The 17,548-nt window shown below is 35.1% G+C and overlaps 2 protein-coding genes across 4 annotated transcripts in view; one reads left to right on the top strand and one right to left on the bottom strand.

The window, feature by feature from the left end:
- Positions 1-419: 419 nt before the first annotated feature.
- The window catches only part of si:dkey-11p23.7, a 60,573-nt gene continuing 43,444 nt past the window's right edge, over positions 420-17,548 (bottom strand). The window contains exons 4-6 of one of the 2 annotated variants that reach the window (XM_087284849.1): positions 4,327-4,402; positions 3,841-4,230; positions 420-1,029 (exon numbers count right to left, since the gene is read on the bottom strand). In XM_087284849.1, coding sequence (XP_087140975.1) covers positions 614-1,029; positions 3,841-4,230; positions 4,327-4,402 — 882 coding nt within the window. In that variant the 3' untranslated portion in view covers positions 420-613. 2 annotated transcript variants of the gene reach the window in all.
- On the top strand, positions 3,531-16,423 carry siglec15l (sialic acid binding Ig-like lectin 15, like). Of its 2 annotated transcripts, none has more exons than XM_087284872.1 (7): positions 3,531-4,410; positions 6,339-6,710; positions 9,327-9,674; positions 9,770-9,797; positions 14,100-14,182; positions 14,256-14,412; positions 16,278-16,423. In XM_087284872.1, the coding sequence occupies exons 2-7, from the start codon at positions 6,473-6,475 to the stop codon at positions 16,282-16,284; spliced, it is 861 nt and encodes a 286-aa protein (XP_087140998.1). In that variant the 5' UTR covers positions 3,531-4,410; positions 6,339-6,472; the 3' UTR covers positions 16,285-16,423.

The raw sequence follows: 17,548 nt of genomic DNA, 5'->3' as shown, positions 1-17,548 counted from the left end.
ACAGATTTTTAATCCCAGTTGCTTTACGCAAGTCCTGAGTTATTGATATGATTATATGCGTTACTACCTAATGTGCGTCTGTCAATCAAATCAGTTGACAGGGAAACCGCACCCCTACATCACAAGGTCAGTCTCAAAATGGGAGGAATTATGATCTTGTTTGAACGTCATGAAATTAAAAAAAAGAGATTCATTGTGTTTACATTACACCAATATGACTGTGGTCGTACTCTACCTACACACAGTTCTGTCTAAACAGCTTACAAAGGATGATTTTCATCATAGGTGCCCTTTAATATGTTAATGTTATTCATTTATTTTAATTAACCCAATTCATTTTCCAAACCCGTATTTATTTTTAAATGTCATTCATTAGCTGCATTATTATTCATCACTGATTTAACACATGAATGCACAAGTAGATGAATAAGAACATTTTAATAGTTAGCCATTTCAGGTTCACACAGTAAGGGATTATATTATCCGGTGAGGTCAGACAGAGTCGTAATCTTGTCTCATCTCAAAAGAGGAAGATTTATTTTTAGGCTATACATTATTAACAAGACAAAAGCCTTGAGAAACAGTTTTGAAGACCAGTGTTTTGTCGTTTTTTTTAGTGCTCTGCTCCACTAAACGTCTTTTTGAGCAGCCAAGCTCCCACACCCAGAGCCAAAATCAGTTTGGTAGCGAGTGCCAGAGCAAGAAGCAGCACCACAAGAGAGAATGAGCTCCTTGCGCTTAACTTCTCAGGGCTCGGGCACAGAAGGTAGAGTGTGGCTTGATCTTTCCCCAGAGAGTTTGAAGCCGCACAGATGTACTGACCTCCTGGCTGGACGTCCAGCAGTTGGCTTGAAGCACGGTATTGTCCTGCAGTGTCTTGAGAAAGTGGGAATGCAGCGTCTCCATCCAGAACTCCATTTGGTGCAATCCATTGAACATCAGGAAGGGGGGAACCCTGAACCTCACACACTGCTTTAAAGCCAGATATTTCGCTCCCCTCAGCTGACAAACTCAGGATTCGTGGTGCAGCTGGGAAATGAGCAACATAAAAATAAAACCAGAAATTGAGAATAGATTAATGAGAAGGGCCTAATTATTTTGTCTTGTCAGCAAACAGCATTTGACCTAATAAAATGTATTCGCCATGATACTACTTTAAGTCTATGTGAAATCTAAATTAACAATGTTTATTTTGCTAGTGTTTATTGTTATTCTTTATGTGAACTATTAATCAGTGCAATTTAATTCACAAAAATGGTTTGTTTTGGTAATCTTCGGTCAAAGTCTGACAATTGCGTCAGCGCATGAAGTGGTGTTTTTTTCTCTGTTGATATCAGTTTGATGGCTTCTTGATTGTTAACCACAGCCATCTTACACTGAAAAAAGTACTATTGTTGCTTTTTCAAACTACTTATTCAATAGGAGTTGAATCAACACAAGTCTTAAGGTTTTTTATGACAACCTAATTGTTTTATATTCAATCTACTTAAGTTTGTAAAAATGATTAAGTTAACTTGATCGATTTGTGTTGGGTCAACATAAAGAAATTGTGTGGAACCCAGCATTTTTTACAAACCCAGTTAGTTTGCTACTAGGGAATGATGTGCAAAAGGTAAAACCACGCCCCCTACTTAATATTCCAATAAATTGGAAGTACATCAACATATTGAAATGCCTCAGTAACTTTCAGTTCACGCTAATTTTAAATAGATAATCACCCAAAATTATAAACATCTTGATCATTTTCTCAATCGTGTCGCCACAAAACAAAAAACAAAAACTTGGATTCAAATCACTTAAGGTTGAGCAAATGGTCAGTAAACTTGAATTATTTGTGAATTATCCTAATAACAGTGAAAATGTAGTTTGTAAACAGTCTTGTTGACAACAGATTTGTAATCCATTTTCATTACAAAAATGGGAAGATGTTTCGTATACCTACTGTACAGTTACTGTGATCTAATAATTACAACGTGAACCTTTTAGCTTTCTTGGATATTGTTAGAATTCATAAAAGAGTTACACACAAGTTTACTCTGTTATTTTTAGGCCCTGGCTGGCTCCATTTTTCAGTTTATTAGAATTTAAACGGGGACAAACCTGATGAGCTGATTTGAACCTGAAAGGAGGGTATTTTTAGGTGCCATTTCTATTTCACTGTGATAAGAGGTTATATAGGTTTTTAAACATGACGTCTAAAGTGTAAATCTTGTTGGCGAAATTAGTTTTAGTTTTGGTAGCTGACACTGTAAAGGTGCCTTATTAAATGGTGGAAGTGCAACAATATCTGAGTTAAACTAATGCTTTTCATTGGCCGTCATTAACATTGAGTCTACACAATATAGGCTACTTGAAAATGATAAATGAAGGGTTATTTTAAAATCCAGTAAACATACAGAATGGTTAATGTTGATTGTCTATCTTTCCGTCCATCTATCGATCTATCTATATCTATCTATCTGTCTGTCTGTCTGTCTATCTTTAATCCTTTAAAGTCAGCATAAACTCACTGTAAAAAATGCAGGGTTCCACAAAGTTCCTTCTTGTCCGAAAACAAATCCATTAAGTTAACTTACATTTTTGCATTTAAGAACATAAAACAATCAAGTTATCCCTAAAAAAGCTTCAGAATTGGGTTTTCAACTCATTTTAAATAAGTAGTTTAAACAATTCTTGAGATTTCATTGGATCAACTTAATTTTATTATGTTCAATCCAAATAATTTGTTAATAATAATAATTTGTTTGCATTTTCTTTAAAGTGTAGTAGCAAACTAACTGGGTTTGTAAAAAAAAAAAAAAAACCCACTGCGTTCCAAACGATTCCTTCATGTAGTCCCAACACAAATCAATCAAGTTAACTTCATCGTTTTTACAAACTTAAGTGGAGTGAACATAAAAAAATGTAATTGTCCCTAAAAAAGACTTAAACTTGTGTTGGTTCAACTCATAATAAACAAGCAGCGAACGTAATTTTTTGAGTGTAAGATGGACGTCGTTGAGAATTTTATGGTTGAAGCTGTCAAACTGACGTCAGCAGAGAAAAACCACCACCGCTGAAGCAAATGTTCACTGGAGTAATAAACACAAATCCAACCAATAGCACAACCATCAATAAGTTATAGTCAAGTTTGAGCCATTAAAAATATATTTATTTAATAATATTTTGAAAAATTATGTTTTGGAGAGGCAAACTGAGTAAACAAATCTGTGTATAAAAATAACGACTGATAAATTACAGACGTTTACTGTAAAATAACAAACATTTACTGTAAAATAATGGACATTAAATTACAGACATTTACTGTAAAATAACGGACAATAAATTACTAAATTCTGTCAATATAAAGTTTCCAGTAAATTACTGTTATTTACTCTGTGTTAATTTACGTAAATGTCTGTAATTTAAAGGCCTTTTTTTTTTACGTTTCACCTCAGCTGCCGGAAAAAAAATTTTCATTTAAAATTTTATTTTTTAATTAACACACATTTTAGGTTATAAATTGTAAGTCAATTTTGACTTTTTCATGAGGGAACTATAAAAATATGTCATCCCCTCAGCAGGATAGTCTTCAGTCACTCTTATTTGTCTTTGAACAGCCATTTCTAGCTTGGTGTTAGAATTCATATTAACTAAACCCTTTTAATAAAAATAATAATAATAAATTTATCTCCTAGGAAGGGTTGTAATAGAGTGAAGTTATGCCTGTTAAACTTTGTTCCAAGACCAACAGATGTTAATTTGGACAGCAAAACTTCCAGTCGTCAGTAATCCCGCCATCACACAACATGAATTCCATGTGAAACACATGATAAAGCATGAGAATTAATTTTGTTTTACCCTCCACTCGTAGACGGGTTCCTAGTGTGTTCTCGAAGCTTGTATGCTGGTGTCCTGGCAGCTCCACACGGCAGTAATAGCGGCCGCTGTCCTTAAGGGTCAGGCTGTTGACCCGCAGTGAGATGTCATGGTTTCTGTGGTTTCCTTCCAGGCGGTAGCGCTGGTCCTGGTTGGGTTTTGACTGGCACAGCTGGCTGTTGTTGAGGCTCGAGCAGCGGAACAGCAGCACCGCGGCCCGTCCGTGACCCAGAGTCCAGGACACATACATGGAGGAGGGATGAGTGTGGTGCGGGTGGGTGAAGGAGCAGGGCAGCACCACCGGGTAACCCTCTATCCCCCGCACCTCAGCGGGAGCCTTCATTAACCAGCCATCATCATCTTTGGCCACAGCTGAATGAAAAAAGTTTAGAAATCTTCAAAAGTTCAAATAAAAATGTTAAGTTTTATCAGGTATTTGTATTTAAAGTCTGCTGAGAATGTTCTCACCTGCAGAGTGAAGGACCACCAGCAGACCCAGAGTTTTACTGAAGGGATGCAGGTTCATTGCAGATCTTCTGAATTTCTGATACGGTATGAATAGAGAGGAAAAATCTACTTGCAACATGTTCCTAATTCTGACTCACAATCACACACTGCTGACTTCAGTTATAATTAGACAGAGAACTACATATATGTGTTTGTGGGAGTTTGTATGTATCTGTCTCAACGTCCATCTAACTTTCTGTCTGTCCGTCCATCTTTCTTTCCATCTGTCTGTCTGTCCACCTATCTTTCTGTCTGTTTGTTCAACCATCTATCTTTTCATCCATTTATCTTTCCATTTGTCTGTCAATCCATCTATTTTTCCATCTGTTTGTTTGTCTATCCATCCATCTATCTTTCCATCTGTCAGTCCATCCATTTTTTCATCTGTCTGTCTGACCATCTTTCCATTTATCTTTTCACCTATCTGTCTGTTCAACCATCTATCTTTCCATCTGTCTTCTTTCCGACCATCTGTCTGTCTATCCATCTAGCTTTCTGACCATCTATCTTTCTGTCTGTCTGTCCGACCAACTGTCTGTCCATCCATCTTTCCATCTGTCTGTCTGCCTGTCCGACAATAACTCTTTACATGTCTGTCCATACATCTTTCCATATGTCTGTCTGACCATCTATCTTTCTGTCTGTCTGTCCATCCATCTTCCCATCTGTCTGTCTGCCTGTCCGACCATAAATCTTTGCATGTCTGTCCATCCATCTTTTCATCTGTCTGTCTGACCATCCATCTTTCTGTCTGTCTGACCATCCATCTTTCCATCTGTCTGTCTGACCATCCATCTTTCTGTCTGTCTCACTGACCATCCATCTTCCTGTCTGACCATCCATCCGTCTGTCTGTCTGACCATCTATCTTTCTGTCTGACCATCCATCTGTCTGTCTGTCTGACCATCCATCTTTCTGTCTGACCATCCATCTGTCTGTCTGTATGTCTGACCATCTATCTTTCTGTTTGTCCATTCATCTATTTTCCATATTTCTGTCTGTCCTTTTTGTTTGTCTGTCTGCCTAGTTTTCAATCTGTCTGTCTGTCTGTCTGTCAGTCTATTTATTTGTTTATATTTCCATCCGTCTGTCTTTCAGTCGATATTTCTGTCTGTCTGTCCATTGATCTTTCTTTCTGTTTATCTATGTGTCTGTCTTTCTGTCTATTTTTTCATCTGTCTGTCTGTCAGTTTAACCTTTTGTCTGTCTGTCTGGCTATCTTACCATCTGTCTTTTTTCCATCTGCCTGTCTATCTATCCGTCTTTCCTTCTTTCTTTCAGTCTGTAGATCTCATGGCCAACACAACACAATTAAACTTTACATTTGGCTTATATTATTCTTTAGTTTGAGAATTTAAAAGTGCAAATAAGAGTTTTCATCTGAGAGCCACAGTAATGCTGGTAAAGATGTCATCATGTGAACAGGATTCGGTTTGAGGAATTTCAATATTAATGCAGAACCTTTCAGAGGAAACTACCTGCACTGACCAGTTCACTAAAAAGGCTATTTTGGAAATGTAAGCAGACAGTTCCTCATGTTAGTCATTACTTACCATCTTGTTTAGTCACCATACCTTTTGCCTTATTTTAAAGTGATTGATGGTGAGATTCCAACACAATCAGACTCAAGATGCAAGGCTTTGTGTTTGGTTTTCTTACTTTTATTTGTTGCCTCAAAGGTAATATACACATTTTTCTACATTTTAAAAGCAAGACTTCAGCTTAATCTGCACTATGAAAACACACAATGTATTTAATTCCTTTATTAATTAATTTACAGAATAGTTATTTAATGTATTTCATGAAAAGATGATTTACTAATTCAGCAACTGCAACACTTTTCTTATGTATGTTTTGTAAATGCAGAGACAACTTCACCACTAAAAATGTAATAAATTCTGGATTTAAATTGTCTCACAGATTGACCAAGCATTTAAACAACATATTGTATTATGTTTTGTTCTCATTCGCAGGCCTAACATGTTCAGACTGGACCATAAACGGTCAGCCTAAAGTTAACGGCTCACTGGGACAGAATGTGATTCTTCCCTGCTCCTTCACACACCCTAAACAAGACACCTACACCGGCAACATCATTGTCTTGTGGATGCAGGAAAACAGAAAGGAGCCTGTTTTTCAGTGTATTATGTCCAACAAAACCGACAGTCAAGATGGTAACTGCACTCTAAAACCATCAAAGCGATTCTGGCTTCACGGTAACCCCAGGAAAAGAGACATTTCTTTGGCTATCACTAATTTACAGTTGTCCGATGCTGCAAAGTATGCCTGTAGGTTGATGCTGGATTATGATAAAGTTCAGCGCGCCACAGAGCTTATTGTCAACGGTGAGATTTACTGCACACAGCTTTTATTAAAACCACACAGATATATAGTGTTTACATGATTTGAATAATTAAATCAAAATATTTATTGATTTAGGTAGAAAATATGTTCAAACATGCAGATTTTAGTTGAGCGTTAATGCTTTACAGTATGTAATCAATTAGTAATGAATTAAGTATTAATGAGCTATACATTTGTGCAATACAACAGCATTTGTTAATCTTTGTTAAAGTTTGGTTGTTCATGTAATCATTTGTATTAAATATAGTGTAATATTTACTAATTCGTTATTAAAAATGTTTGGTAATGTTTAATTTAACATTAACTATTAAACTGTGTTTCCCATCCATGTTGCTTAAGACACCAACAGTACAAATCTTCAACCTCTTCCTATGCGAACACACCTGATTCAACTCATCAGGACATTAGAAGAGACTCTGAAACCTGAAATTAATGTCTGATATAGGAGACATCCAAAATATGTACTGTAGGTGTGCCTTCAGGAACAGGGTTGGGAAGCACTGCTAAAAAAATTTGACTAACTAATGCAGTGAACTATTGTTACAAATGGAAATTTATTGTAGTGTTATGAATTTCACTATAAAAATTGTTTACACATTTAGAAACACAGTGTTCAAGACAATGCAAAATGCTGTGCCCTATATAGAGTAATTAATTTATTAAACTGATGTTGTGTTATTATTATTTATTTATTTGTTTTACTAATATTTTTGATTGGTTAAGGGAACATTTCATTTTCTCATTATCCATACATTAAAGTAATACTTTGGAATATGCTCTGAATATTCAAAACTAATCTAGAACAACTAATGCTTAAAGCGTTAGTTAAAATATTGGGAACATTAGAAATTCTTGATAGTTGATAGAGTTCTTAGAACATGTTTTGTTGTTTTAAAAACATTGCATACGGCTACGGGGGAAATCCTCTTTGTAAATTCCACTTTCTCTTTATTAACAATATATAGTAAAGTGTTTGAGTAAAACATGATTTTTATTCTTATTATATTTTTGTTCAACTCAATTCATCTTTATTTCTTTAGAAATAAATTTACAATGTAGATTGTGTCAAAGCAGCTCAACATAGAAGTTCAAGTAAACTGAAAATGTCGAGTCCAGTTTTCAGAGTTGAAGTTTAGTTCAGTTCAGTGTATTTAAATTCTAAAGTTTATTCTGCAAACTAGGCTATATGGATGACATTTTTTCTAAATTTAAAATAAAAGTATTGTCATTTTGAAAGAAAAAGTGACAATGGGTCCTAAAAAGTCAGAGTTTCAGTCATTTGTTAAGTTCATTTTTAACATAATACCAATGTTTTGACCCTAGAAGCATTAAGAAAACAATATTTAGTGGAATAACCCAATCGCAACATATAAAGGAAAAAAAAATGTGTTTGAGTAAATTAATTAATATTTGTTTTATTTTAACATTTCTTATTAACACATTTCTAGTAAATCCAGTACATCCAATTTCAATCTTTTCAATCTAAAACACCCAGACCAATGTTAGAAAAATGTTCTTGGAACATATTTTGTAAGCTGAGAAACAAAACATAATCAATGATGAAAGAAATGCATATTAATAACATTTTTTTTGCAAATTTTAATGAATCATCTGTTCATATATATATATTGCTTTATTTATAGAGCTCATTAAAAACAACAAATGTTGACCAAAGTGCTTTAAAAAAACAACCAACATACAAAATCTATACTTGTGTATATATACAGTTGATGTCAAAATTATAAGCCCCCCTTTGATTTTATTTTTCTTTTTTAAATATTTCCCAAATGATGTTTAACAGAGCAAGGAAATTTTCACAGTATGCCTGATAATATTTTTTCTTCTGGGGAAAGGCTTATTGGTTTTATTTCGGCTTGAATAAAAGCAGTTTGAAATTTTTTATGAACCATTTTAAGGTCAAAATTATTTGCCCCTTCAAGCTATTTTTCCCCAACTGTCAACAGAACAAACTACCGTTATACAATAACTTGCCTAATTACCCTAACCTGCCTAGTTAACCTAATTAACCTAGTTAAACCTTTAAATGTCATGTTAAGGTGTCTAGATGTGTTTTGAAATATATGCAGTAAATTATTATTTACTGTCATCATAGCAAAGATAAAATAATTCAGTTATCAGAAATGAGTTACTAAAACTATTATGTTTTAAAATCTGTTGAAAAAAAAATCTGCTCTCTGTTAAACAGAAATTGGGGAAAAAAATAAACAGGGTGGCGAATAATTAAGGGGGGTTAATAATTCTGACTTCTACTGTGTGTGTATATATATATATACAAAATATGTAAAACAAATTAATAAATATCAAAAGCTAGAGACAGAAGAAGATTTTTATAAATAAGACTTAAAAGCACCAAGGGAAGAGCATGCGCTAATATGTAAAGGCAGACCATTCCACAGATGAGGGGCTGTGACAGAAAAAGACCTGTCTCTTTTTTTATTTTAACCATTATTTGGGAGCAACTAGCTGAAACAGGTTGTTAGAATGTTAGCTATTAGCTAAATTTGTGCTTTTAATTTTTAACTGCAGCTAATTGTCCTAATATACAGTATGTATATTTTTGTGACGGTCACTTGCAGCTCCAGCACGAATCCTCATCTTATCTCAGTATTTGGAGCTCACGTCTCACGCATTGCTGGTGAAGTGCATTGCCCAAGGAAATCCAGTGCCGGATGTAAAATGGACCCTATCTTCTGGGCAAAATGCTTCAGCCACAACTGAACGCCACAAGTACATGGTCATGAGCTCAGTTCAGTTCTCCGAGCAGGACGTCTTCACTTGTCAAGCTGTGAACTCACTGGGTCGAGCTCAAAAAACATTTCCACCAGATCCTCGCAGTTGTTTTGCTCCTTTGGCGGCGACTGGTGTTCTGGCGGTTGTGCTGGTGCTTGGGCTTCTGCTCTTCATTTGGGATGTGATACGAAAAAGTACATTTGATTGTTTTACATTTTATTCATCAAATTCTTTCTTTCTTCCTGACAAATTCTGACATGATTTATGTGTTTTTGTTTCCACTGAGTAGGACAAAGTGAACAAGGAGCCATGGAACAGTAAGAACATACCTTTTTTTTTATTTAGACCGGCAACTGTAATTATGGGTAACAATTTATTATATGGTGTCCTTGTCGCACATTCCATGTGCCTACTGTATTAACTCCGTTGGGCATGTTTTCATCCACTCTGGGGTCATTTTGAGTCTTAATTTGGCCATAACTGCTTCTTTATTTCAGCTAGCAGAATAATGTTTGGTGACAAATCTTATTTTGGCACATATTTTGAGAAAATGCTTTGATTTAAAAAAAAAAAAAACTCAATGATACACTCTGGGCAAATTGTTTGGGGTGAGAACATCCACTGAATTAAACTGCTGTAAAACGCATGAGATAAATATTTTTTTCAATTGTTTGCATAAATCTACTAAAACTACTTAATTGTTTAGAAAATTACAGGATTTTAATAACCGCACTGGAAGTAAGAAGCTGGTCATATTCACAGAATCTTGCCACAAAACTGTTTAAGCTCCTTATAAAAGTGATTTCTGCATAATAGGTCCTCTGTAATCTGACTCCAATTTCAAGTGGTCATTAAATTTCTAATTAGTAATGGGTCACAATCATTAAAAATAATACATTTGGATAATAGATTAATTTCAGATGCACTAAACTCAATTATTCCTTTCATTGCATTTTGAGTCCATGAGTGGCCAATTCACATGTCTACCTTCACATGTAGATTCTTAATTAGAGGTTTGTAGGTGACTGGCACCTTTTTAACTTGGCCATACAGCTTGCTCTCTGAATAAAAAGATAGTCCACCCAGTCTTTTATCATGCAACTTGCCTGATCAAAAATGGTCAGTAATCAAAAGGCCTACAATAAAGTGCTAATTGCTCCCTTTTCTCATGATCCTGTTTGATCCACACTGGCCGTAATACACCAAGGTTCAAAAACAGTGTCCTCACAATTTACTAGTAATTTCAGTAGAATTCCAAACGAGTCAAATATAACATTTTTAGATCAATCATATTATGCCAAATACATTAAAAACAAAACAATGAGAAGCATATTCAGAGATGATTAATATACAACATCTATTACTCAACGGTCAATAAAAGAGTGCTTTGAGAAATAAGTATGCGGCAAAGTCTTTATGCAGAGCTCAGAGGCTCACACACTGCATTGGGGGTATCCTGGTTACAATATCCCAATGACACTTTTCAACTTTCCATTAAAGACTCATCTCAGAACAAACAACCATAAATTCAATATAACAAAAGCCTCACAAAGAGCTTTGTCTGCTCCTATGTTAACCTAAAACCCAAAAGTCACCACCTAGGGTGAAAAGTTCATACATGTTTTGCACTTTAGTGGGAGAGAAGTTTTTCCCAAACGTAGATAAACAGAAAAGAGTTCTCGCAATACAAGTGACTACTGTGAAACTGAGATCATTTTACCAATCATGCAGAGACATTTTTAAAATGATACCAAACAGGACATGCACAAAATTATCACAGGATACACCGTATGTAGAGCATGGACATCCTGTGTGGAGTGTATCTTCATATGGTGAAACTATTATTTTAGCTTGTCATGTTAAATTAAAACAGTTGAACAACTGTCTTTCATGCAGATCTGCCGCTCCGACTTGAACGTTTATTGTTTTATGGCATCCGTTCTTTGTGAATTGCTTAGATAAGAGAAAAGACTAGAGTGTCCATTCATCCTAAATGATCAGCTCCATGATGAGCTCAGGAGATCAAGAATTCAAAATAATCTTACAAGTAATGCTAATTATTTACATGTACCTAATATGGGCGGCACGGTGGCTCTGTGGTTAGCACTGTCGCCTCACAGCAAGAAGGTCACTAGTTTGTTAGTTTGACTGGGACTGGGCAAGTTGGCATTTCTGTTTGGAGTTCCTCCGGGTGCTCCAGTTTCCTAAATTGGTCGTACTGTATGAGTGCGTGTGAAAGAGTGTATGGGTGTTTCCCAGTGGTGTCTTGCGGCGGGAGAGCCATCCGCTGCGTAAAACATATGCTAAATAAGTTGGCAGTTCATTTGGCTGTGGTGACCCCTAATGAATAAGGGACTAAGCTGAAGGAAAGGTAATGGATGAATGTACCCAGTGCTTAATTTTTAAACAAAACATTTCCAGAACAAAACCAGGAAATAAAAGTTACACTGTAAAAACAAATCCGTAATTTTACGGTTTAATTCCGGCAGCTGGGGTCCCGGAGAAAAAAAAAAGTAAAATAACGGCCGTTAAATCACAGAAATTTACTGTAAAAATAACAGAGGTCAAATTACAGAAATTTACCAGAAATTTTAATTTAAGGAAATTTCTGTAATTTAATGTCCATTACTTTACAGTAAATTACTTTAATTTAACAGCTGTTATTTTACGTTTTTCCCAACACCCTAGCTGCTGGAAATAAACCATAAAATTACAGATTTTTTTTTACAGTGTACCGTAACCGACGTCCACCACACAATTTCAATTTTCCTTAAACATGACGTTACTAAGCGGTCATAGTGGAAAAAAGCATCAAATATCTGAACAGTTTTGTGCAATATAACGTTATGGGTCACCCATGGATAATAAACAAACAAACAAACATGTAGCTCCAAACATAAATTGTATGAAATATCACTATTTAGCTTACAAACACAACTGACATTCAGTTTACTTCACTATTATGTGTCAAGTAAAAATAACTAATGCTGCTTCCCAATTCGCATCCTTATACTACGCTCTAAAGGTAATTATTTTGTGAAGGAAAAATATATACTTTTGAGTGTGTAACAGAAGAGTGCAAGCTTTGTGGCATACTACTTCCTCGTTAACAGATCGTTATGTTGCTTAGTTATGAGCCCTGTCAATCATCCACATTTCTTTCATATTTCATTTCCTAATTGGAGAAGCAGCAGCAGGATAATCTGCCATTCACGAGTCTTTCATGCAGTAAAACCTCTTCAGGTCTTTGGGTAATTATGCATTCAGATGTTAATGTCCAAACATATCTTTATATAAGTTCACGTTGTTATTGCAGATGAAATATAACATGGGAAACACTATTTAGGATAGATAGTATGCAAATTGGGACACGGTATCACTCTTCTAATCTTCATGAAGAGCCCACAGTTACCTCTTCTGTCATGTTTTCTGGCTGACTTGAGATTGCTTTGCTTCTGTCTCCTGCTATCCTGATCCAGGGATGCAGTTCAATCTACTCGAGATCTCTTTTGATCAGGCTCATCTACTTGTAGTTAAAAATAACTAATATATACTTGACTGCTTGTTTGGCATTTTGAAAATTCAAATATTATTTAGGTAGGCCACTCCGCGCAAAACAATCACCAACCAGTGTAAACATAATAAGTGAATGAACATTAGTGATTGTAAACGTAAGAAAGCTGATTGGTCGAAAGTGACTACCACAATCCACACAGCTTTGTTCGCTGTTTTTCACTCAGATTCATTCACATTCTTTCTCCCTCTCTCACACACACACACACACATGCAGGTATTCACCATGCAAAAGGTGATGCCAGATCAATTAAATTAAATGCTGTATTACAAAACACGAATATCTGATATATATTTCCCAGAACAGCATCCAGCAAGATCCAGTGTTCTGTCAATTTGTCCTACCTTGTCAGATTGTCCTACCTCCCATTCAAAAAGTAGGTAGCACATTTAGATACGACCCATCAGATTTTGCTACCAGTGTGAATTCCACCTTGGAGTAGTCTGATACAAACTGATTAGTTTTTAAACTTAAATGGTTTGTAGCAATCGGTTTCCTCAAACCGTTTGAGTTGCCTTACCTTTTTGGGTTTTTCAATACTGTGTTGGTTTGAGTTCTCTTCATTTATCAGGTTTTACTGTGCTCAAATTGCTTCGTTTACTCAAATGGATTAAGTTCAGTAATTCATCATGATTAGTTTTTGAACTGTAATTGACGGTAATTGATTGTTGCAATCGGTTGTCTCAAATAGTTTGAGTTACCTTAACATTTTGAGTTTTACAGTGTAATATCAAACTAACCAGCATAATCCATTCAAATACAATGTTGGTAGCATAATCTGATGGGTTGGATAAAATGTCAGGACACCGGCTCAAATTAAGCACCGAATGAAACTAATACAAGGCTACAGTTACTGTGGGATGTAAGCTTGGTTTAGGGTTAGTTTCATGTAATTATGCATGTAAATACTATAGTAAGTACATGGAACATTTGTGACACTAAAATAAAATGTTAACAAATAAACATTACATTAAAAAATAAACTGTATAATGACATCATTCGTTCAAACTATTTCAAAGTAACAATAATGGTTTTCATTTTTTAGTTATTTAGGTGCACAGCAGGCTAAAAGCTCTATCTATGAAGCTAATGAGATGGTGTATGCCAATGTCAGGACTTTACCACCTGGTGAGTGTAATACATAATAAAAACAGCTTTGTAATAGCGGATAACGTTAATGGACATGTATTACCCTTTCTAGATGCTTCGGCACAAGGCAAAATGTACTCAACATGGCCGCCATCAGAAGAAGCAAGGGCGGAGGTGAATCCCAGATTTCAGAGCCAAAGAAGGGCCACCAGCAAGGTTCGTCCCACGACAGCTGCGACAGCCCCGACAGCACCGGTGGAAAGTGAAAGGTGACAACTTTTTTTACTTTTATCGTAATTGTGTTGTCTTAATTAAGGGATTGCGTCATCTTAATCCTTCGCTGAGAAATAAGACGTTTTTAGTATTGCTATATTCATCTATATTCGTCATGGTGACGCAGTTGGTAGCATGATCGCCTAACTGCAAGAAGCTTGCTGGTTCGAGCCTCGGCTGGGTCAGTTGGTATTTCTGTGTGGAATTTGCATGTTCTCCTGTTGTTTGCGTGGATTTTCCCCACAGTCCAAAGACATAAGAAATAGCTAAGACATAACTAAAACTGTCTGTAGGGCATCCAGGCATCCTCTGCGTAAAACATTTGCTGGATAAGTTGCCAGTTCATTCCGCTGTGGCAACCCCTGATTAATAAAGGGACTAAGCCGAAAAGAAAATTAATAAATAAATGCTATTTAGAGTATTGCTAGTTTTAAGAATATCGATAGACTACAGTGTGCTCCAAAACAATGGCAAAATTTGTTTAGAAGATATAAAACTGATTAAAACATCCAAAGCTTGTAGTATGTCACTTCTGCCTAAATGGATCAATGATTTTATTAATGTCATTTCATACTTTAGTTTCCTCATTAAATCTTGACCAATCAAATTCTCTCTAGTATCTGACATGCCCCGCCCCCTTCAAGAAGCTTCTCAGTTGATACGCTTGAGCTCAAGCACTTTCACTGGCAGAGCGGTGATAAAACAAAATATTATTGCCTATTTTTTTCAAAAGGGGGAGGAGTTACTCAGTGTCCCATCTTCTTCTCATGTTTCTGTTTAGATTACATCAAACATCGGATTAAAAATGCTAATTTCAAAGCACTTCATGGGACCTTTAACATTTTTTGTAATATTTAATAACATTTTTAATATCTAATGACATTTTGTTTTCTAGTATTTTAGTTTGTTTTAATTCAAGTTAAATTAAATAACATTATATCCATTTACAAGGCAACTTAAATTAATATTAATAACTTTATCATATTTATTTAAGTAGCTCAAATGTTTTTTATTGGTTTCAGTTTGTGGGTAGATCGACATGTCAACAATGTGCTTAAAATGGAAAAGTTTCTCCTTTGTGATTTTAAAAGTTTTGTGTACACAACATTGTCAAATTGATTCTCATTTACATATATTGTTGTACCAACATAGGCTCATTCAGAAAACGTAGCCCTATATACTTTTCTGGAGATCGTGAATTATGTAGCTAGAGGTACGTATAGCTGAATTTCGTCTATAAAACAAATGCTATTTGCTTTTGAAAACACTATTGGTTGGGTTCTGGAATGGAGGAGGGTGGGTTAGTCGATTGGTCAGACTGTCAGTCAGTCAGTCGACAGCGGCCTCTAGTGGATTTATGTGAGAACAGCAGGTGCGAATCACACTCATGAGAGAAATTTGAGATCTAAAAAAAGCATACACAGCGGCCTCTGGTGGATTTGCAAAATCAAAAACTGCAAAAAACATACCTCCCGGGACATATTTGGTGCTCTCCAGAATTATATACAGGGATGCGTTTTCAGAAAGAGCCAGGTTGCGTTATACAATTAACTAAAACGCTATATTGTGCATGTCGTGGCAGTAGTTGATTTTACTGTGCATGATAATGCTCTTGTAGTTTGCCATTGTTGTTTTAGTTGTGCTGTCATTTTAAACATGTTTTATGCATGTGCATATTGACACTATTTTCACAGTTTTTGTGGTTTACAAGTAGACGATAATGGTATCATTTTCAAAAACTTGCATGTTGCATTTTTATGGTTCCAAAATAACTTTTTTTTGTAAATGAAAAGCATAAATATTGTAGTTGGAAACAGCCCACAGTTACATTGTTAACCTTGATGTTTATTTATATTTTCAGATACTAGAGAGCCAGCTTTTGGTAAAATGTCATCAGTCCTCAAAGGAAGTAAAAAAAAATGGAGATATTAAACCTTACAGTCAAATCTCATGAGCAATAAACAACATTACTAGTATATGTGAATAAAATTTCAATTTGAATTAAAATGTCTTTTCTTGTGCGTGTTTGTTTGTTTGTTTGTTTGTGTGTGTGTGCGCGTGTGTGCGTGCGTGTGTGTGTGTTTGAGAGAGAGAGAGAAGGAGTGTGTGAACTAGAAGAGCATTGAATTTAGCATTGAATTTAGTTGTTAATTGGGTTTCTTTTTTAAAGACCCAATTAACAATAATATTATAAAAAATTGTTAGAAATTAATTGGTAAATATTTACCTGAAGATGAGGAGTGAATGATCTTAGGTATCCAACTGAGGTGTGTTCAGTGTGTGTGTGTGTGTGTGTGTGTGTGTATGCACTTGGTTAGAAGCAGAAGACTAATTTCATGACAAGTATGGGTAAAACCATACTTGACAAGGCTCACTTCTTCATTTCACAAAACTTTTATTGTTTTTTTTTAAAAACTAATTCTGGAAAATTTAATCAAGAATGATTAATTATTTAACTTTTTAGTAATCATTTAAAATGTTTAATACTTTTGGCAATAATTTTTAAGTTTACTTAGTTAATTTATTGCTATTTATTTTTTCATTAGATTTCTTAATCAATGTCTGTACACTTAAAAAAGTGTTGCATGCTGAACTGTTACAAACAATTTATTTGTGTTGAATTTAAACAAATTAAATTTAATAATGTTCAACTTAATATGTTTAGATTCAACACAAATAAATTGTTTTCAACCACTTTACGTAAAAAAAAATTCTGTGTATTAATTCCTTTTGTATTTATTATTTATTTTTTCATTGCTGATTAATGTACATATAGTTTTACTAATATTTTAGAATATTTACACACGTTTTACATTTTAGATGGACTGACTGTATTATAATGCTGTTAGTGTTTTGCCTTGCTGTCTCACACCCATAGAAATAGAACACGTGAGTAGAAGAGAAGTCCCACCACACACAGATACAAAGTAGGCGGTGCTATAGATGATATAGCTGTTGATTCTCGTCGGTCAGGTACAAATGTGAGCAATATTTATTTTATTTGAACAGTGTATCTTTAACTTACTCTTTTGGTCGAACATATTTACCCCATGATCCACAAAACTTGCCTCCACGAGGTTTCTGTTACTTTTCTCAAATCAAAATGGACCGTGCACAGTCGATTCTGATTAC

The sequence above is a fragment of the Danio rerio genome, chromosome 16 (genome assembly GCF_052040795.2).
Source record: "Danio rerio strain M-AB ecotype USA chromosome 16, GRCz13ab, whole genome shotgun sequence".
Taxonomy (NCBI): domain Eukaryota; kingdom Metazoa; phylum Chordata; class Actinopteri; order Cypriniformes; family Danionidae; genus Danio; species Danio rerio.
Note: the sequence above shows the minus strand (reverse complement) of the source record. Positions and strands in the feature narration are given on the sequence as shown.

What these genes read in the sequence shown, in the direction of transcription:
- siglec15l (XM_087284872.1), top strand. Translation starts at nt 6,473, where the DNA reads ATGCAGGAAAACAGAAAGGAGCCTGTTTTTCAGTGTATTATGTCCAAC. An exon ending in TTGGGATGTGATACGAAAAA is followed by an intron (nt 9,675 to 9,769) that starts GTACATTTGATT and finishes TCCACTGAGTAG; the next exon opens with GACAAAGTGAACAAGGAGCC. An exon ending in TGTCAGGACTTTACCACCTG is followed by an intron (nt 14,183 to 14,255) that starts GTGAGTGTAATA and finishes TACCCTTTCTAG; the next exon opens with ATGCTTCGGCACAAGGCAAA.